The sequence below is a fragment of the Anarhichas minor genome, unplaced genomic scaffold (genome assembly GCF_050575085.1).
Source record: "Anarhichas minor isolate MPS153535 unplaced genomic scaffold, ASM5057508v1 ptg000043l, whole genome shotgun sequence".
NCBI lineage: Eukaryota > Metazoa > Chordata > Actinopteri > Perciformes > Anarhichadidae > Anarhichas > Anarhichas minor.
This window is the reverse complement of record NW_027466489.1, coordinates 229,052-250,877: the sequence shown is the minus strand read 5'-3', so window position 1 is coordinate 250,877 and position 21,826 is coordinate 229,052. Positions and strand designations below refer to the sequence as shown.

At 42.9% G+C, this 21,826-nt stretch overlaps 3 protein-coding genes across 5 annotated transcripts; 1 reads left to right on the top strand and 2 right to left on the bottom strand.

Annotated features, from left to right (window-relative positions):
* Positions 1-69: 69 nt before the first annotated feature.
* Positions 70-5,496, bottom strand: nab2 (NGFI-A binding protein 2 (EGR1 binding protein 2)). Its single transcript, XM_076110967.1, has 6 exons — positions 4,543-5,496; positions 4,265-4,398; positions 3,219-3,270; positions 2,968-3,082; positions 2,672-2,857; positions 70-306 (listed from the first exon to the last, which is right to left on the bottom strand). Exons 1-6 carry the CDS (start codon positions 5,452-5,454, stop codon positions 209-211), a joined length of 1,497 nt encoding a protein of 498 aa, XP_075967082.1. The 5' UTR covers positions 5,455-5,496; the 3' UTR covers positions 70-208.
* Positions 5,497-7,889: 2,393 nt separating this feature from the next.
* Positions 7,890-16,525, top strand: dnajc14 (DnaJ (Hsp40) homolog, subfamily C, member 14). 2 transcript variants are annotated; one of them, XM_076110474.1, is made up of 7 exons: positions 7,890-8,036; positions 9,519-10,951; positions 11,063-11,169; positions 11,602-11,721; positions 11,838-11,998; positions 12,687-12,789; positions 13,156-16,525. In XM_076110474.1, exons 2-7 carry the CDS (start codon positions 9,731-9,733, stop codon positions 13,484-13,486), a joined length of 2,043 nt encoding a protein of 680 aa, XP_075966589.1. In that variant the 5' UTR covers positions 7,890-8,036; positions 9,519-9,730; the 3' UTR covers positions 13,487-16,525. The 2 variants fall into 2 exon arrangements, with proteins under 2 accessions (XP_075966589.1, XP_075966590.1); XM_076110475.1 differs by lacking the exon at positions 7,890-8,036 and adding an exon at positions 8,056-8,901.
* inpp1 (inositol polyphosphate-1-phosphatase) lies at positions 16,325-21,728 on the bottom strand. 2 transcript variants are annotated; one of them, XM_076110477.1, is made up of 6 exons: positions 21,507-21,728; positions 20,679-20,884; positions 20,538-20,598; positions 19,173-19,373; positions 18,907-19,081; positions 16,325-18,105 (listed from the first exon to the last, which is right to left on the bottom strand). In XM_076110477.1, the coding sequence occupies exons 2-6, from the start codon at positions 20,880-20,882 to the stop codon at positions 17,613-17,615; spliced, it is 1,134 nt and encodes a 377-aa protein (XP_075966592.1). In that variant the 5' UTR covers positions 20,883-20,884; positions 21,507-21,728; the 3' UTR covers positions 16,325-17,612. The 2 variants fall into 2 exon arrangements, with proteins under 2 accessions (XP_075966592.1, XP_075966591.1); XM_076110476.1 differs by having other exon boundaries at positions 21,526-21,727.
* Between the last annotated feature and the right edge of the window lie 98 nt (positions 21,729-21,826).

Sequence of the window (21,826 nt, the reverse complement as noted above, 5' to 3'; positions counted from 1 at the left end):
CCTCAAACATTTACTGAATGTAAAGTCCAAAGAGAACATTTCTGATGTCAGTGTTTAAGAGTCACTGCAGGTTTATGAGATCAGTGGCTGGTAAATTTGGACAATCACTGTATTGATGGAAAAGAGTCTTCTCCTCATCAATAGCAGCCAGTAAAGCAGACTGTGAGTGGAGTTCTGTGGCAGGCCTGAGGACAAAAGATGAGCGTTTTCATTTCCCCCGGTGATTAGAGTCGTCTTTGGTGATGCAAGGGCTGCTGCTCCTGTATGCTGTTATCAAGCTCCGCCTCTCCATTTTACTGTCATGGTCTGTGGAGAGAGGTAAAGTTTACAATGAGACCTGACACGAAAATTTAATTTGGAGTCACTTAAAGAACAAATCCTAGTTAAGAGAACCAATGGAAAGTATACAAAGAGCTCTAAAAGCGATTCCAGCCGGAAGCAAGTGGCATTAAGGTCATGAATGGATCTACTTTGTCTGTAACATCTACTGTAGAACTACTGTGTGCTGGGTCAATCAACTGGGAAATGAAAGAACAATAAAATATATCTAGCTTTATGAGTTTTTGCATCAAATAGTTTTGTTAAACGCTGTGAATGCAAGATGAACAGCACTGACAGTTTTTATAACACTGATGTACAGGATAAATATAAGTGAAGAGGCACAGTAATCAAGATGCAACCAGTGTTTTAAGACCTTTGCGCAACAAGTTGGGGAATTCAGCGAGAAACTCTCCCACGTTCAGTGAAGTCATTGAGGTTTATATGACCAACCCAAGCTGACTAACAAAAAGTCTCCAGTATCACGAGTTTGATTCGTCTTCGGCTGGTGATAAGTGATGCAGTCAACAAATCAAATGAACGAGATGCGTAAATAAATCAAACAGAAGTTGGTGTTCATTGTGTATTCATCTTAAAACAACTACCTCTGATGTGCATAATTAGCTTGCAAGAGAAGTAGTACATGTAAATAGCACTTAAAGTATTTCACAAGTCAAAGATTATTGATTTATTGACTATTCATTTCTTTATTTGCTCGTTAAGAAACCTCCATGTGTACATGTGCTTTAACAGCAAGCAGTAATATAATAACTTATGAGGAATGTAATTTGTGATCACACAAAGTAGCACATATTAATATTAAATTAATACATTTAATAGCACATATTCAGTAGCAACCATGGAAAAAATACATGTGTTTTAAATGGTTAAATGATGAGAAAGGATATCCTGACGACATGACGGAGAACAAGTTGTGGCAGAAAACAGTGACGTTGACAGGAAGTGGGAAATAGTTCTGATTAACGAGGAATGAGGAAATGTGGATGAGTGAGAGATAAAAACCAAGACAAAGTGAGGGAGATCGACGTCACAGATGAAACATATGTCATTTTTTTTGTTGTTTTCACAGTCCTTTTGGTAGAGGGAGAAGAAGTATAAAAAAGACTGTGCCATTTCCCTGCCCACAGTTTTTATTTTTGTACACTGTCGCTTGGTGAGTCAATGCAACGCCCCTCCAATTACCTCCCACTCCTTCGCCCCCACGCCCATCCATCCCGCCCTTCAGCCCACGCACCTAACACATTCTGACGTCAGTCGCTGCCGAGAGGAGGGAGGGGGGGGGGGGGGGGGGGGGGGTCCGATTCTGCCGCCCACAGAGTACTTCCTACCCCCCCCCCCCCCCCCCTCTCTCCCTCCCCGCCCCCTCATGTCTTTGCTGGCTTTCTTCTCCTCGCTTCATCTCTTCGACTGGCTATCACAGCCCAGAACGACTAACTTGCCCAGATCGCTTGCTTTTTTTTTTTTCTTGTGAGAAGCTGTGATGCATCAGAAAAATGCTACAGTAACAGGGTATTAAAGAAGTGCTATAACAGTGTAACACCCCCTCCTCTCACTTTTTTCCTCTCTATATATCTTTCTACAACGCCTTCTGTTTCCCCTTCTAACTTCTATCCTCTCTAATTTACAGTCTGGTGAAGTTCAGCTGTGCATGGTGGGAGGCGTCACCTCAGAGAGATTGTGACTCACTACAGTTCAAGCTGTAGAGCTATAAAATATTCATTGTTTGGAAAGGTTAGGGAGTCTCAGATTCCAACTTTAAGAAATAGTTTGATATTTTGGGAAATAAGCTTAATTACTTTCTTGCAGATGTTAGATGAGAAGATTGACACCACTCTTGTAATCTCTGTACGTTAAATATGAAGCGGACGCCGGCAGACGCTTAGCTTAGTTTAGCTTAGTTTAGCATAAAGATTGGAAACAGGGGAAACAGCTGACCTGGCTCTGTCTCAGGGTAACAAAATATACCTCGAAAGATCACTATTTAACACATTATACCTTGTTTCTCTAATCTCTTAAAACTGCTTCTAGCCAAGAAATAATTCAGCACGTAAACAAACATGATATAGCATGTCAATATGTGAGTTATACAGGAGCTGATAAGTGGATTTTGTTACCTTTGGACAGAGGTCTTTGTGTTATGGTGCTAAGCTAACTGGCAGTAGCCTTATGTCTATTGTTCAAATATAAGTAATAGTTACGATCAAAGAAGCGCATTTACCCAAAAGTCAAAACTTTAATCTGAACAAAGTTGGACAAATATTGCAAAATAACCTTTTATTCTGTGTCCGTCATTGAAGACATATTATTGTTAGGCCATTATTGAAAAAGTCACCTGTAGAGTGTGTTCTTTCTGACCCTAGGCTGATCTTGCCAGCTCGATCATGTGACACCATCCGAGCCAATCGCAGCCCTTCATCCATTAGCGTTTGCTGTATGAGATGGCGACTCCAGTTGGCAGGGTTGGACGTGTCGGTGTTGGGACGGGGGGATGGAGACTGGTTGCACTGTGAGCCGATGTCTAACAGGACAGACAGATTTGGGTGTAAATTACATTTGACTGAAGACCAGTTTACAGCTCAGACAAAAAAATTAATATTTTACGACATAGCCTACATCAGAAGTCTTTACCATGGGACACGCTGTCGAGGCTTTCTGTAGATAAGCTGTCATCATCTGCCCTCTGGGTCAAGCCCTCCGAGCCCTCAACTCCAAGAACCAACGACACACTCTCAGGCACGATTACCTAAAGCACATCACTGTCAATGTAGCGCTAATGACCCACTTCAAATTACTGACAAGTGACCTGAACTTTGGCTACGTTTACACGTTAGAATCACACATTCATCTATAAGGAGTTACACTGAATGTTGTTGACTCACCTCATGTCTCGCTCTCTTCTGGGACACTACACTGTTCTCATCTGCATTTGTCCTGCAGGAAGAAAACAGTCGAGTCAACTGAACATGAAGATTCGTTTTTTGACCTCGGGAACAAGTTATGTGACAAAAATAAATCTTGACTCAAGGTCCACTTCTTCAGAGTTCTTGTTTTTGCAAAGCTTTCGACTGCAAGGTCTTCATCAGCAAATGGAGGTTGAAGGCTAATAAAGAAAAGCCAGTAATGGACCTTGATTTCAAGCAGGTGGTTTTGTACAAGATGCAGCAAGAGAAAAGAAGTCACCCTGAACACAACTTTTATTGAACTTGTGAAATTCTCTAGAACATAGGTATATAAACTGTGTATTTATCAGAATTATTAATATGCAAATATATATTTTGGATGCTTCACGAGGCAGACTTCTGTCTTAGCATTCGTGTATTTGGTCTTAATCATTTGACTAGGAAATATGAAAAAAAAAAATATATATCTTGAATTATGACACTGCTAAACCAGGGCTTTTGAAACACTTATTAAATCGAATGTATGACAATAATTTCACGAGCGCTTTGTTGTTACTTTCTGGAATTAATTGATTATGAGGGATTGATGAAAAACTGTTAAACTTTCAAAAAAAAAATGTGCAAGTTCATACGGAGTATGTGTATGTATTCCAGTGTGGCTCTAAAGTTAACTCATTATACTAACACTACAGAGGTTGGAGTTTAATTCCCATTGTGATCCGAAACAGGTTCATTGAGAAAATGAATGCCCTGGTGGAAAGATGACTCATCAGTTCTTTCTTCAGCTATGATATGATTTCATTTATTTCAAATGTTGCCTAACAAGATGCTACTCTACCTAGTATTTTAAGAATTGCCATGTCGCTGTGGAGGGTGCAGACTTAAATCAAAACTATATTCCTCATTCTCTTGCTGATTTTTTTGTTCTCGAGATAGAGGAGCAAACAAGACACAGCAGGTGTGAGGTGTGTTGGTCACTGGTTGCTGGTGAACAGATCTCTCTGCTTTAAAGGCAGCGCCCCTACCTTGCATGCTTTAGTGTGGAGGTGTAGGCACATTTTCTCGCCACCTGCCGAGCCAAAGAAAAGAGCTCCACCCGTCTCAACAAAAGGGCATTGTCGCGCATACAGAACTGGGCTGCAGCTTCATTGATGATCAACTGAGGAGGAAAAGCACTGAGTGAAGAAGGGGCGGACACTGAAAATATGCAGACAATCGAAAAATCACATACTTTTGTTTGAAATGTATATTTATGATTAAAGCTGCCTTCTGGATTCTTTGTTCTTGTCTTTGGCACTTTTACCTCATGATGTGTGAGCTGCTTTCCCTCTCTCCTCTTGGAGTCAAAGCGTCCGTAAATGAGACTGTACTTCCGGATCTCTTCTTCTTTGTTCACATCCTGGGACCCCATTTTGAAGATGTGTCCCACAGTCTTTGCCATCTTCTTGTTCATCCTAAGCAGAGTCTTCACCTCTGCAGGATCTGACCTGGGCAGGGTCCTGAGGAGCCTATCCACACTCTCCACCACGGCCCTCGCTGTCTCCCCATCCAGCTGTCCTCCGGGCCAGGCTGAGAGAGCCGACGGGGCAAATGAAGCGGAGGGGCTAGGTGACGTGGAGGGACCGGGAGGACACGTTGACAGCAGAGGCGGGCTGGGCGGCTCTTCCTCTAGTCCAGATGCAGATGCAAAAGTGCAGTTCCCATCAGGCTCTGGGCAGAGCCAGTGTGGGTCCATAGGAGACAGTTTTTCCCTGTAGTGTGTGTCTGGCGGCTGTGGGGAAGCCTGGGAGCAAGGGCTTCTTGGACTTCCACTGTGCATTGGAGTAAGACACGCCCGATCTTCCCTTTCACACGGTGACCCCGGCTGCCCATTGCTCACAGACTTCCTGGGTCCGCCTGCTAATCCGCCAGTGCCCGTCCCGTCCACTTTGAACAGCGGGATGCCCCCGAGAGGAACGTTGGAGACGGGCTGGCTGAAAAGGGTAGGGTTCGCCGCCCAGTCTCGGAGGGCCTTCTGGAGCCTACGCACATGCAGTGGCTTGGTGGCCATGCCAACAAGTGCCATGATCTCCAGAAACTCCTCCTCTGCTGCCTCACAGAGCTGCTGCACGTCGTCACCACCCTGCTGGATGAAGGTTTCATAATAGGCCAGCAGGTTGGCCCTCTGCAGCACCCGATAGAGCTGCAACTCCCCAAGTGTGCGTGGCAGAGACATGGCACACAGCTCTGGAAAGTTTAGGCAGGAGAAAGGAAAGACATGAACCTGCAGGTGGAGAAATCTTGTACAAGTTATTTATTTAGATAAAGATTTTGCCATCTGGACTGCACCTGTATGTACCAAATTATTTTATCTTGATGAAGCATTAATACAAATTGATGAATACAGGAAGCTTATGCATGAATAGCTTCTCCCTTATGTTCTATAAACAATTTTCACATTTTCAAAAAAGTTTTTTATTTCGGATCTCATATGACTGATGGTTGAAAACATATAAACATCTCTTACCTTTTTCAGGTCAGGTAGGCGGATGTGCAGAGAGTGTTTTTACGGAAATATGTCTCTCCCAATCACTGATGTCACAGGTCGGTATTCCCGGAGTGAAACTGGTAAATAAATAAAAAATAATTTTGGCTGATCGATGAGACAAAAGCACGTTACATTTAGCTTTCACTAAAGTAGAAACACTTGGATTATCGGCTCCAGCCCATATATACAGCTAAACTATCGACTGGAAGCAAGTATTCCTGAGCCAGATGTTGGCAGAAAATACCCTGCTCAAACACACGTCGCAGTTGTTATAATATTTGTTTCTTACCCAGTTACCTATTGCTGAAAGCTTCCCCGGCTCAGACTGTCGTAGTAAATCCCCTTTGCGTATCGTACCTCGTCTGAAATCACTGGCAGAAATCCTCCTCCGGCGCAGCGTATTGGTTGCTGGCTGCCCTGTCTGTGTGGGCTGGAGAATGACGGGGGCGGACTGCAGCACGCCATCTGACCGAAAAAGAGCCTTCCTCTCCCGGTAGAGAGGCGGCTTTCAAATTGGAGATGTGGGTGGTGGTGGTGGGGGCTCGGAATTAACCCTCTGCGTCTTCAAGATTTGTCTTTCATGCAGAAGCTGTGGGGGGGGGGTTCCCAGAGGTTCGCCATGAGCAAGACCCCTAAAGAAGCAGCCAGAGTCAGCACTACCAACACTACAGACTTATTTAGAGACCAATGAACACATGGGACAGATGTGGGGTTTTAATGATTTGCTTTTAGGAGGTGGGTGGTCGAGAGTTCAGATGAAACGCAGACTGAAAGGCCAATAGCCAATTCACCAAAAATATGTTCATACAATTAAATATCAGTTACTCTCGCTAACTTTCTGGCCATGCAAGATCAGCATCTGCAAGCATACTTTCACTGCACGTTTTATTTCCCCCATAAATTTCACTGCCAATCCCTGAAGGACATACTTCACAGCTCAGTGCACCGTTAATTCATATATTTGCTACATGATATTGTCATGGATGTACAACCCAGGGCTCTTTACTCTTTTGTTTTATAATCATGTTATTTGCCTCAGATGCGACACCACACACAGAGAGTGACTGCACATATCACATTTATTGTGCACCTATTTTTCACTTGTAGTTTGAGGGTCCCCAGGTTTACAGTTTCAAAAACAACAGTAAAAGCCACCATCATAAACACAAACATAGACCATATGTTCATTGAATACTTGGTGTTTTATTAAGACATAAGGAGGTTTACTGCTTACATATGTATTGTGTTTTTGTCTATTTGCAAAATACTTTTTGATTGATTGATTCATGTCAGGATTTAGTTTGCAGGATAAAGTTAGGCTGAGTGGGAAGTCAAATACATCAACTGGAGAAATTACCATTATGTTTGCCTTTAAAGAAGATGTATCGAGTTGTATGTATGTATGTATGTAAGTATGTGTACATCCAAACAATTTCCAATCAATCCTATAATTGACAGGGACATCAGAGAGAAACTAAAACCAGTGTAATGTTTGATACGTTTTTTGGTTTGTTAAAAGCCTCACTGTAGAGTTCTAAACCAGTTGGTGTTGATATGGCGAAGATTTGCTAAAGCAGGTGAACAAGGCAGTCGAGATATGCTGTTGTAATAAATTGATGCCTTCTCCCCAATTATTGGATTATAGGAAGGGTTTGAAAACTCCTTAGCAAGAAACAGGACTAAGGTAGGGATTTCCCAACAAGTTGTAATGGTCCTAACCATGCACCTTAGGGGGCCTTATCATGTCAAAACAAGCAAAGGCCTTCTTCAACCAGTTGGAAGCACACTATTGTCTTAGATGCAATTTATATATATTTTTTGGAACTAAGAGTTCCCTTAATTGGAAATTATAAGGGACCTTGACCATGTTTTTGCAATGTTGTGTATAATGCTCTGGGTAGGACTCAAGCTTCCTGCTATTTTTAAGAGGGTGAGGGCTGTTTTAAACTGTATATATTATTTTACAGAATGGGTCGAGTGAAATAAGATAGTACACTACTAGATGTGTCAAAAAAGAAAATCTATGTTTTTAAATGTCAAGGTTGAGTCTTTATTATCAGCATTACCAACAAATCAATAGGTGGCAGTAGAGGTTTTCTGAGTTGTTTGCCGACAGTCCAAAAGCCACGAAGAAGAAGCAGAGGGGAGGAGGAGGAAGAAGAAACTGGAAGAAAGTAGGAAAAGGAGCAGGAGAAGAAGAAGTGGCTAAAAAAAACAACACGGGCACTTGGCTGTCTGTTCACAAACAAGGTTACACAATTATCTGAGAGGTATATACAACATTTAGTTTGTTTGAATGCAAAATGCAAGTAATGTGCCTTCTTGATGGGCTCGTCCGGTGACCAAAACAAAACTGTCTTAGCTCGTGAAACCCCACAGGAAGGGGATATTAGCGAGCCCAGCTCGCTACTGTTATTAGCTAACAGTTAACTACTCGCTTTGCTGTCTGCTAGCTAAACACGTTAACAGTTTGCAGCTGTGCTGTCGTTTAGTTCTCGTTTGAGACCTTAGTTAGTCGAGATGTTGTCAGGTTATTCAGCCAGATGGAAGCTAATTTTAGCCCCTATCCGTCATCACGCTGGCTGCTCCATGCTAACTCTGGCTGTCTGCTAACACTAACCGCCTGGAAAATAACTGGTAATGCTATCAGAGTTAAATTAATATCACTTCAGTCGGTTAGCCAGTTCACCAGACGGGATTGACCGCTTTGTAATGTCTGTTTATCGCTTTTCATCGGTTCTAAAATGTCAGACGTTTATTCATGCTAGTTTTTTAAAACCGTGTTTCTCTTCGGCTAACTGAATTAGCAAACAACTAACGTTAAACAACATAACGTTTAACAACATAACGTTAGTAGAGTGAACGTAATCGCTGTTGCACTGTCACACGTGCTCGTGGTAAAGCAAGTTTTAGGGTCTTAGTTTACGTTACCTCTACAACGACTGGACGGATAAGGTCATGTAGCTACATCACATGTTTATTAAGTTAATCATTAATAAATTACACGTCTCATTCGTTCTTAGTTTAATATTTACTCTGGAAAAGCTTCTCCAAAACAGTGCAGGTACAGGGAACTCTGGGGTGGCAAAACATTTAACTTCAAGTCATCATAGTACTGGTAGCAGCAGGTGTAAGGTAAAACTACGAACTATTATTTACATGCTCGATTTGTCAATTGTTTATCAACTGTTTGTCTATTACATAATATATATATATAGTGAAAATACCTGTCACAGTTCTTGTCTTGTTTGACCAACAGTACAAGTCCAAAGATATTCAGTTTACAATTAACTAAAGAGGAGAAAAGCAGCAAATCCTCACATTTGAGAGGCTGGAACTGGTGAATGTTTGATAAGTAAATCTGAATTATGAATCTGTTCTCAACCAATCAGTTGATCGAGTAACCGCTTCATCTTTTACTGTGGTAACGTGATTTAATATTGCTAGATTCATATGCACTGTAATACAGTATTGTTTCTTGAATATTCAATTGAAAAAAAAGTGTTTCATCAGATTGGATGTCCAGTATCAACAATGTTAAAGGAATAGCTACCATGGACATAACAATGCAGCAAAGCCTCTGATGATTGACACATTTACATCATCTTAGCGGCCACCCCTTCATTTCAGTTTGTGGAAGGTGTAAACACTTGTATTGTAATAGGAATGACGACTGATAGAAGCATATCCCTCATTTAATTCTGCTTATTCACTACGTGGGTGTAAACTGAATTCTACGTGTTGCTTTTCAGATAACGACCTGATGCATGATGTGAGGTGTGTGAAAACCTTTTGACACCTGGATGCGGCTGCTGATATGGTGGACCTGAGGTTGACACTCAGGAGCCCCCAGTCTCACCTTTTTAAGAGAGCCTGGGGAAAGTTTTGCCACAGATTATGGATCTAGATCTTCTTCCATGAGCCTCCGATTTCACAGCGCTTCAATCAAACAGCTGTAAGGAACATGGAGAGAGAAGCGGCTGAGAAGGAGATGGACGGTGTTACAGATGCTGACGAGGAGATCCCTGATGGCGATTCCACCCCAGTGGCTGAGTTTAATCAGTGGGAGGCCAAACGGACTGATGACGAATGTGAGCAGGAGGATAAAGAAGCCTATCTCAAATCTCAGGAGACCCCAAATCCAGCCACTCAACAAGACTCTGAAATTGGTGAAGCAGAGTGTTGTGGATCTACAGAGGCCAAAGAGGATACTGAGGAGGCTTCAGATGGGTTTGAGCATGACGACACCACAGATCACGAGAACCCGCATGTTATAAATCAAGAAGAGGATGAAGCTGCGAAGGAGCAGCACATGAACGGGGAGTCTGATTGGAGGAACGTGGGGCCTGGACGGAGATGCAAATTGAGGATCGGTGGATCAGTTTCAGACCAGGGCGCTCAAAGTGCGTTCTCCTCCATTCAAAAAGGCAATGTAATGCCGAGTGGTGGTCGGCACAAGCAGACCCGCAGACGCAACCACCACCACAATCAGCAGAACCGAGGCCGCAGGCGGACAGGCAACCAGCTCGTCTTAGCGTTCAAGGAGATGCTCTCAGAGTCTCTGAGCTTCTGGTGCATCTCCTGCGTCCACATGATGATTGAGATTATTGTCACATTAACTCACAACTGTGGAGTCGGTGTGGAGACTGGAGGAGTGAAACTGTACAACTTTGGGCGGCAGCTCCTTGTAAAGATCACGGATGTAGGAGGAATGAAGGCGGACGCTAGTCGCATTCTGAAATGGACTAAATGCAAAGCAACAGACATGGCAGATAAAATTGTTCGGTCAGTAAAGTGGGTAAAAACAGCTGCCTTATCTTGTTTGAGACTTTTCTGCGCTTTGGTTATTCTCGGCTTCCTGTGGGCAAAAAGTGCGTTGGTTCGTCTGGGTGGAGAGAGGGCAAACCGCTACTGGACAGCTTTTCAGGAGTCACGGTTTTGGATGAGGGTGGTGTCCCTGCTGGAGAGAGTCCGAAGCAGGTTCAGGAGGCGTGGCCGTGTTCCACTGTCCGGCCCCGACTCACCCGGCAGAGCAGGGAGAAGCCAGCCAGGCCAGGAGCTGGAGAGACTGTTGGCCTTGGCTGAGGTACCAGAGGATGAGCTCGACCCCTTTACAGTGCTCGGTGTGGAGGTGAACGCCACTGAGGCTGAACTGAAGAAGGCCTACAGACAGCTGGCTGTCCAGGTGCGTGTGAAGTGCCTCTATTGGATGCCTGAATTAATGACTGATGAATGTATCGGAGGTCTTTTTCTCCTTTACTCATACAGTCTTTACCTCCTGTTCTTTCTTCTTCAGGTCCATCCAGACAAGAATAAACACCCACGAGCTGGAGAGGCGTTTAAAGTACTGAGGGCTGCCTGGGATATCGTCAGTAACCCAGAGACACGGCGAGAGTATGAGTTGTGAGTACGCAGAAAAGGCAGGACATATAAATTCAAAAGAAAAAGAAAACTAAAAACAAATGTCCTCACAAACATTTATTTAGTAGCAGTAGTACCTTTTCAAATCTGTTTTTCCAGTTACATTGATACATAATAATTTGTTTTTTCTGCATTTGGTAACATAAATATTCTAACTTCATATTTTTCTCATCTTTTTGTTAACCACTGTAGAGTGAACTAGCTCCACAGTGAACTCATTTGTACCAAATTCAAGTTTCCTACAATTTCAACATGTGTAAAGTAGCGATAGTAAATAGAGATTCACTAGAACTATTTATTGTTTTAAGATGTACAGTGTTTTCTTCTGAATGTATTTGGTTTAGTTGCCGTTAAGTGACTTCGAGTGAGTTTGACTCTTCCGGCCAGTAACCAGTCTGTTTCGTTCCCTCACAGGAAGCGTATGGCAGCCACCGAGCTCTCAAAGTCCATGAATGAGTTCCTCACTAAACTGCAGGATGACCTGAAGGAAGCCATGAACACCATGATGTGTACCAAGTGTGAAGGCAAACACAAGTATGTTGCTCATCAACTGAATCAGTGTCAAGTATTTCCTCAGACTGGATTTAAACATTCTGGAATAGACGCAACTAAATCACGTCGTGTTTCCTTCGTTACCCGCGTCTTTGCAGGCGGTTCGAGATGGACCGCGAACCTGCAGAGGCCCGGTTCTGTGCCGAGTGCAACCGTTGCCACAGTGCTGAGGAGGGGGACCTGTGGGCCGAGTCCAGCATGTTGGGCCTCCGTATCACATACTTTGCCTGTATGGATGGCAAGGTGTACGATATTACAGGTGAGCATGAAGGTTTATCTGCTCCCCTCTTCAGTAACTAAACTGTAATACAGTCGTTTGCATGAGCTCATATATATTATCAGCAACCACCCCATTCAGTCTGTGTATTTGCAGGTTAAAGTAATACTTAACCCACAAAATCACCTTCTGTTGCCTTGAATTCTTAAAGAAAACTTTATTTAGTCTTGATGAATTGAAGTAAATGGGGGCCACGCTTAAAAACAGCAAAACTAAACTACACTAAACATCCGTTTACAAACTCACACAACTCGTGCAGTATAATCCAAGACTCATTCATGCAGTTGTATACTTGCTACTTCCAAAACACACGCATCTTTGCAAAAATCTTCCTATTTAAAACACTTCGTCACAAACAGTCTCACTCTTGTACAGGTGCTCTATTTGTCCGTGCGAGTCTGGGTGAAAAGTGTAGTAATGTTTTAATGTAAATACAGGTGAGCACACAACTAGATAAATAAGACTTGGATTATACTGCATGAGTTGTGTGAGAGTTTAAAAACACTTGAGAATTCCAGGTAACACGGGGTGAGTAATTGGTATAAAAATGATCATTTTGTGGGTGAAGTATCCCTGTAAAGAAGAGCTTCAAAGGGCGGTTTCAGAGTATTTCCTCGATGCACTTCTTCCTGTCAGTCATGTGACCTGTTGTGACGATGTCATGTTTCAGAGTGGGCAGGTTGCCAGCGAATAGGCATTTCTCCTGACACGCACCGAGTGCCCTATCACATCTCTTTTGGTTCAAAAAACAACAGCAACTCCACACGACACAGGTACGTCCCTGCTAGTGAAGCAAGTGTACGTCGTAGCTCCATGGTGCTAAAGCATTTACTATTCTGTCCTTCTCTTCCTCGTTCAGGCCGATGTTTTGCCTCATAAGCTAATTTGGCAGATAGTTTTGGGGAATTTTACATATCTGGAACATCTGCCGTAGTTTTTGTTTTTGACAATATGAAGCAAATACCAGCGGTAGACTGAAGAGTCCTCATTTTAGACACATGGCGCTATGAAAAGTGTTGCAGTATATGATATCTGACCAGTCTCCTCTTTTGTAAAATGTGTTTTCTTCAAAAAGGAGGTAAATGTATGTACGTAGAAAGTGAGTCTTCCATTTCTTTTTTGACAACTTTCCCTCTCAGGACGCCCTCAGAGCACGCCACAAGTCCGACCAACCCGGCAGATTTGCAAGACTTCTTCAACCGCATCTTCAAGGGAGGACCTCCTAACGACATGGCTGCCAACGGGGGCTTCTTCCCCTCAGGTCCGCCCCCTCATCACCCACCCGGACCCGGACCCGGGGCTGGAGCCGGAGCCGGAGCCGGAGCCGGAGTGCCCCCCTTCTCCCCTCCCCCTCCCCAGACAGGTTTCTTCAATCCGGGGGCTCAACGGCCGGAGTCCAGCGAGACGTGGGCCGAAGGCGGTAAACCCCCCAGACGGAGGAAGAAGGTCCGCAAACCCTTCCAGAGGTGAAGTCTGTCGACCCCCTCAGTGTATCAACATGGCAACACAGAGACACAATAATTGATGGCCATGTTTGTCTCTCGCCTGCCTGTCGGCATGCCAAGATCTGAACTGGAGATAATTTGTAAGGCTGTGGTCAGATCAGCCAGCGGAGCGAGAGAGCGAGAGAGAGAGAGAGACTGGATCATGAAGAGGAGCCTGTTGACTGAATAAGTATTGAAGGAGGGTTGTGGAGGTGGAGGTGCTTTACCTCTCATGTCACCTCTATTTTTATTTTTTTTGGTCTTTAAGACGACAGCAGCCTTGGCATTGAATTCTTTATCGGGATGCTGTAATGAAACGTTTTCCTTTTCATAAATTCCTGCCAAATCCTGCAATGCATGATTTATTCACCTGCATTATAATACTTCGGTTTACTCACTTTTGTTGTTTTTTTTTGTACAAGGTTAGATTACGACGTTGGCTCCAGACAGAGTGACACCCGAGGAGAGAGTTATGGATCGCTTTAATCAGCACGATGAAGTTATCGATCTGAGCAGCTTCACCTCGCCCGCCATAGTTCAAGAATGAGTGGAAACCAGTTAAACTCAACACATCTGAACTCAATTTAAAGAAAAGTGCAGAAAATAGTGTTTTAGAGAGTTTACAGTAAAATCAGAGGGTAAGGACTGAGTCTCTGGTAGTGTGTCCACAGACAGCAGGATTTCAGTGTACACACTTAAATGAAAGTCAACCTCCTTTAGGGATCCAGCACTAGCATTTGTGCTATTTTTCCTAGTTCTTTGTATTACTATGATCAAGCATATTGTCTCTTTAACTGACACGATGCAGAGTGAAGTTTCACCTGAATCTCTCTAGAGTAATAAACGTGTGCTCTCGAGCTATCACAGAATATTTAACCAATCCGTTCAAAGTCATTACTATATGAAGATTTGGCCATTTGTGCAGAATTAGTTACCTTTAATAAAATTCTTGCTGATTGTGGTGATTACCAGAGAATCACGTCCTACATTTATAAACCTCTCTCTTCAAGAGCCACTGACAGTGATGAAGTGTTTCATGTTTTGGGCTCCACTGATTCTAACACGCTGTTCATTGTTTCAGCTCCAGATTGACTTTATAATTACCGGTTCAAATGTAAAAGCAGGAATGAGTTCACTTGTGTTTCTGTTTTACTGAACACCAGCTGAGGAGGTCTCAACTTTGAAAGTGACACCGTGACATTTTGAAGTGTTGATGTTTCTCTGTGCCAGGGATTCATATACCACATCTAATTGATCTACTCTAACCACCTGTTGATTCACAGTGTAGCCAAACAATGGAAACATCAAATACTAAAGCAAGCCTGACCAATGCTGTCAAATATCTTCCCCCCCCCCCCCCATCAGTATTACTTTAATTTGTTCATTACTGACTTTCACAGTGAGCCTTGAATAAGATGACAGTTACAAACATCATGCAGTTTGCAATATATGCGTTATGTTAATTTCATATAGTTTATTTGAGCAGTTGTTCAGGCTGCTACTGAAAAATATACATTCCAGTCGTCTAAATTTAATGTTATTTTCATCAGCTGTGTCGTTTGATGCCAGCGGTGATGTTGCGGCGAAGCATCTTCAGCCACGACTTCTACATCAGATGACACGTCATCAGCTCAGACATGTTTCTGGGTTATTTACTTTATCTTCTTGTTTTGGTCCGACAGCTTACAAATACTTAAATGAATAATCTCATTCTTCAGGTTGAGCAGTGAGGCGTTAATCCACCAGGATGTGGTTCAGCTTTCAAAATGTCAAGTTCACAGAAAATCTAATCTGAAGCTAAACGACTGGTTTCCGTGCATTCCTGTATGTGACGGCATGAAGGGGTCAGACAAATAATTGGTTGTATTTTGGGTTTTGTTTCTTGATATGGTTCTTGCATAGAAATAATTAAATTTTCATCCGAGGTTAAGCTAAGAACACGGAGCGGTTATTGTTTACACCTGATATGTGAAGATTGTGAGAGTAGTGACATGGCTATTGTGTGTGATAAGGCATTTGATAAAAGCTATTTTTTTATATCGACAGTTGATCATGAAAAGTACCATGTACAATGTGTTTTCGTTGGGTTGATTTGCACACCGCCCCTGTATTAATAGAGGGATTTTGAACAGTCATCCAGACTCCAGCTGCAGCTGCGTGGGTGTCGCTCGCTAAGCTAACGGCTCATTTGCAAAATTAAGATATTTCTTTGGTAGAATCTGAATGTTAAATGAGTGACACATTTTAGAAAAACATTTGAGTTGCACTCTGGAGAAGCCCAGCTCTCACAATTATGGCATCGTAATGCATCATTAGGTTTTTTTTTCTGGTAGTTTGAAAAGCTAAATCTTTGTTGCAAGTGTTTGAGCTCATTGAAGCGGCACATAACGTTTGACATGTTTACTTTCTTTTTCCTTTCATGTGTGCATTTGACCAGTTTCCCAGACTGGATCGAGTTGCTGTCAATTAAAATAAAAAGTTCATTTTTGAATTGACCAGGGTTAAAGTCGGATTGTTACGGAGTGTTAACCAGAAAGAAAATTACTTTGATAATTACTTAATTCACAATTTTGGGTAATTTGTAACCATGTCGTTCCATCTTAAATACTCATTTGAATATCTGAGTTTCTGGTCCGCCTCTCTAGAAGAAAACAGTTATTGGATCATAAATCGTCAAATATCTAACTCGGCCCCTTTCTGGGAAACTGGATTCACAGCTGAGACCACGACGGGCAGAGTGCGTTTGTTTTCCACACCTTGACTTGAGAATGTACACTGATGTATGTTAAAGGTAGCAGGTCGAGGTCAATGAAGGAGCCAACACTTCTTTTTCTTTCCAAGTTTTTAACAGAATATGCAGAAATCTTGCAAAAAATATCTGACAATCATCAGGGGTTTTTGTTTTTCTTGTAGGGAATTGTGAGGCGAGTTCCCTGGCTGGCAAACAGTTTAAAAATATCACTGTTGGGTTTCTTTCCCCCCCGCTTACTCTGGTTTTCAAAATAAAGAGGATTTCCTATATGCACATCGTTGTTCTGTTTTATGCTCAGAAGGCTTATACTTATTTACCAATGCATATCAAAGCTATACCATTTAAACATACACATTGACAAAAGGATGACAGTTCATTACAAACATGTTCTTTCAGAGCTTGTTAGCCTGCATAGGTCCCATCCTTCAACATTACATTTGACTGTAAACCCACACTGTCACTGTCACACCTCATGAGGCTTTTCCATCCTCTGACCTCATTAACTGGTGCTCTGGCCATGGAGAGAGGGCTCCTTAAAAGGAGTTGTTCCACAGAGGTGCAGATTACTGAGTCACTCACTTGACTTGTTATAACCTCTTACAGGTTAGATAAGGTGGAAAAATAGTAATATCACTTTTCATAACTGCAACCTGAACTCCTTTAAATCCTTCAGATCAGTCATGAACCGTCTTGAAGTCTTTTTTTCGGGCAGTGAAGCGTTCCTCAGCTGTCCAGCAGTGAGCTCTCTGTAGACACACTGTCACAAAGCCATGTTTAATAAATGCTTATCAGGTCTGAGCTAAACAAAAGTCACAAATAATGCCAACATATTGGATCAAAGCAGCTCGTAGACGTGAACTTGACTGAGAAACATTCTGATGTAGAACGTTTTCTGTCCCTCTCCACACTTTGACCTCTGCTCCCTGACGCACTGATAGTTTGAATTCTTATCAGCTGGTAACAATACTGGGAACATAAACAGCATTTTTCTTTTCCTGGCTCTCTTCGTATATTGACAATTAAACAGCTGTCTTTATATTTAACTGATAAGCATCACCTGTTCTTCCCTTTCAAAAAATACATTCCTTGTTCTTAACTTTGCTCTCTGAACACATCTTTCTCACCAGAAATTAAAAAGACAGTATTTGAAATCATTATTCGGCCCAGACCGGATGTTCCTCTTGTAATATATCTGGTTAAAAATAAGACTTATTTATATTTAAAATATTTCAGCCAGTACCCCAGCCTTCCTTCCCTACTATTAAAGAATGAATATGATCATATATATATATATATATATATATATATATGCAGCAATAACTGCTTCAGCGTGTGCCGATTACATCCACTGCTCTCTTAACTACAGCTTGTCCTTCAGAAGTCCGATGACGCTGTGGAGCTGAGAAACGTCCCGATAAGCCACCAGGCCGCCACGGTTGGCCCAGCGCTCTGCTCCTTTACGATCAGTGTTGGGCTGATGATAGGTCAGTTCCATCTGGGGCTCCTGCGCTTGAGAGCTGGACTGTAGACACTTAGTCAGGTCCACCACCCCCCCTCCGAGGGCTCGGAGCAGAGCGTGAGGAGCGCAGGAGTCCCACTTGAAGGTGCTCCCCTCCGAGAGGACGTAAACGTCAGCCAGGCCCTGGATGACGCACAGGATCTTGTATCCGGCTCCGGAGGCGTACATCAGCTTGTCGGGGCCGCACAGAGAGGTCAGGGCTTCCTTCACCACCGGCTTCTCACTGGAGCTCAGCACCGCAGACAGACCCGCTCCTGGTCCACCTTTTGGCCGGGACACTGAGCACACGTTGACGCTGCCACAGGACACGCCCCAGAAATGCTTCCCCCTCCAGCTGTCAACGCACATAGTTAGTGTAGGTTGAGAATATTTTACTTGACTTTTCTAAATGCTCGCCTGTCTGTCATTTGGTGGCCGGCTGCAGCTGTAATAACGCTGTGAGAACCAAAACAATAGAGCTACGGAGCGTACAGATAAACGATGAGCGGCAGATTCAGGTGATAATTCTCTGTGAGCTCATCACTGCGAGCAAATCCTTTTTTTTTTTCTCATTTGTACGTAGTTTTTATTAAAAAAATATATATAAATTATAGTTGCTTTAAGGTTAAAGGCTGGCCATGCAATTAATTTCATAACATATTGGTTACATATCATCATTTAAACACTCCACAGTCGTTTGACTGATCCCACATGTAGTCGGAGTATCTGGTTCGACTCAAACTGGCGCTCACAAGTTTAATTGTGATAAGCCCGACGGTTTGTTTTAATAAATATGATAGGAGTATTAATACATATTCAGCTGCAGACTATTTGCCAGAGAAAGAAAACATCTTGAAAATATCTCAGTAGCCACTTTTCAATACAACTATTCTGCCTTAAAGTTAATTTTTATGATGCATATAATATGTTTTTGTACACACTGTCATAGAGGTGTTAAATACATTACACGCTTTAGTATCGAGGTTATACTAACTGGACTGCACTATATTGACAGGTGTTTCTCATATTCTGCCCCCTCATGTTTGTGAATGAGGATGACAAAAGGTTGAAAACATCTCTCAATATAATGACGTCTACTACGACACCATCACTAACTAGAAGACGACACATTGAAGATTTGTATTTCTAAACTTACCGTCCACCTGCTGGGTCTTTGTAGTTGAATGGCTGGTTGATGACGCCCATGACGGGCTCGCCTGTGCTCCGGAGATAAACCCCGATGAGGACCAGAGCACAGTGCAGCCCTGAAGGAGACAGGTGGCCCTCCTCCAGCACCTCCTCCCTGCCCTCGATGTACTGGCTGGTGGCATCTTAAATGGGAAAAACGAGAGACAAGCGTCAACTCTCAGCCGTGTGTTTTCTGGATTCATTCACCGGACAGGAGAACGGCGAGCCTCTCACCTATGGGGTCGATCCAGATGCCGAGCTCAGACGGGCCGAGTGGCACCGTCAGACCGTCTGTGTCGGCGTCGATGCTCGCTGGATCTTGGTGGATGGCTCGAGCCAGCAGAGACGCCGCCGTGTGGTCACCGTCCAGCACCGTGGCCAGCAGCGCCGCGGTGTCCTCCTCTGTACCGCACACGGTGACCGTCACACTCTCTCCTGGTGACACAGAGTCAGTGGGGCTTCATTTAACTACTTATTATTAAGTATTAAAAGCACTTTAAATATTTACACAGCGCAATGGAGCTCAAATACTTTGAGTGACACATTAATGTCTTCATATTTCTGATTATTTTGATGTGAGGTTCAAGTGCAGATTACTAAGTCAAGCGCTTCTAGTATTTAGTCTACTCGTATAAAACTTGAGTGATGATATTATACAGCACTTCTCAATCTTACATCGTATTTGAACAGATACAAACTTCTATATTCCTGCAGCCCACAACAATCACCAGATTATTAGAGTTTCAGATGATGACTGAGCATTCAGGGTTTGGAAATATATATTGAAAAGCAATGTTAACTAAAGCAAATAAGTGGAAAAACTAATTGAGACTCTTATGCAGAGTTTGAAATATTTTCTAGACATGTTGATTGATTTGCCACTTCCTGAAGAGGACTGTGAAAGGCAAGAATATTAAACAAAGATTTAAATAACCAGTGTGTGTAACGTGAAACAATGGCTGTCTGATAATAATGATCAGTTTGATGATGATGATCCTGATGTTTGATGTTATTCCTGAAGATATAAGGTTTCAATCACTAAATTGTCTGCTTCAAGTACTTCCTCAGCTCATCGTAAAGCTCAAGCAGAAAAGAAGAGATGGCATGAAGGCAAATCTCACCAAAATACAAAAGCCCTGGAAAATACTCTGCTAAACAACGGGAAATCAACTGTTCGGGAAATCAACTTCTCAAATGTAAGGAATGGCTTATTTTATTTTTCTTATGTGATATTAGTAATTAGTGTGTTTTTCACTGTTTCCTAACTCTTTACAGAGCAAACAAGTAGTCGTTTACAGCCCTAATGTCATCTAATTCAAGAAGGAAAATGTTTTAGACTGTGCACTTAAGAAGAGTAGGTAATAATACGGGACCTTTCTTTGTTGATACAGAACTTTCATGGTCCAAATCCTCAATTAAATGTGTGTCCAATGAAAGACCAAAGACCAACTGACATGTAGGACATCAAACACTTCATGATATGGACTCAGTGTACACCTTCAATAACCTAAACCGTTCGGACAGATTAGATTGGGACAAGCTAAAGTCAACAACAGAACATGAACATGTGGTGTGTTAAGAACAATATCGAGTCATTACCGAGCCCATTTTCAAATTTGTTGGACTCCTCTCCGTGAATGAAGGCAGCCATCTCAGGGAACTGACCAAAGAAAAGACAAGCGCACGATTACGATCCAGCTCCAGTGGATTCAGACGGGTCCACACTTGACTTCTCCCTACCTGAGCGCCAACGTCATGCCGGATCATCTCCTGGATCACCACGTCAGCGAGCGTCTTGAAGTCCTGGACGAACTTCTTGTTCTTGTCGTCTCCGGTCTTCTCTTGGACGAGGAGCTGAAACAGAGGAGCCTCCTGCCTGCAGAGCCGAGCAACGTTAGCCGCTTTCTCAGCCACCCGGAGCAGCAGCCTCAGCAGATCAGCCATGGCTGAATGGAGAGGAGAGGAGAGAGGGTTTAGTCAACCTGGAGATGGAAACTGTGTGTGTTTGAAGGAGGAAACGGAGATGAGGCAGGTCACACCACATACCGAGCTAATTATAGCCTCAAAATGAAAAAAGGGCATTTCTGAAAAAAGAAAAGTGAGTGTGTGGGGGAGGAAAGTGCATGTGAACCATCACATTATCTCTGCTGCAAATACAGATACGCAGCTTAAAATCCTCTCCAAAAACACAAATAATTATTCATGGGTAAACATCTTATTAACTACAAAGCAAAACTGTATCACCTTACAGTAAAATACTGGGATAAAAACACCATAACGGGACTTCTTCGTGCCACCTACACACTGCTGAGAGCTATTAGTAATGTCAGAGGAATATTACAGTAGCTATACGTTAACCGAGGATGGGGAAAAAAGGCCTCCATTAAAACTATATAATGTAAATATGGTTGTTTGGACTTGTTTGGACTTTACTCCAGTCAGCTAACAGTTAACTGTTTTACCTTTACTGGTTTTGACATTCCAGTGAACAGGTTTGTTAGGGTTTAGCATTTATGATGTTAGATAATGCAGCAAAAAAAAAGCCCTTTAAAATGATTGAAACATTACCAAAACACAGGTTACACACCGCTTAGTCTCCTCTCGTCCGTCGCTCTCGGTAGCTGTGTGTTTCCCGTCCGCTCTAACTTCACTAAAACGCGGATGATTGTGAGTGAGAGGACGTAGAGTTTCAGTAAAACAGTGGTAATTAAAACGCCTAATTACCGCTGACGTCTGCCCGCTCTGGTTCCTTTACGTCACTGCGAGTTTCCTCTCGACGGAAGGGCGGAGACATCACACATCTAAGGTGGAGACAGGCGCGCGACCGGATGGAGCGTGGTGAGCTCTTCAAAACAAGGTGCGGACAACAGGAAGTGCTGCCGCGCTGC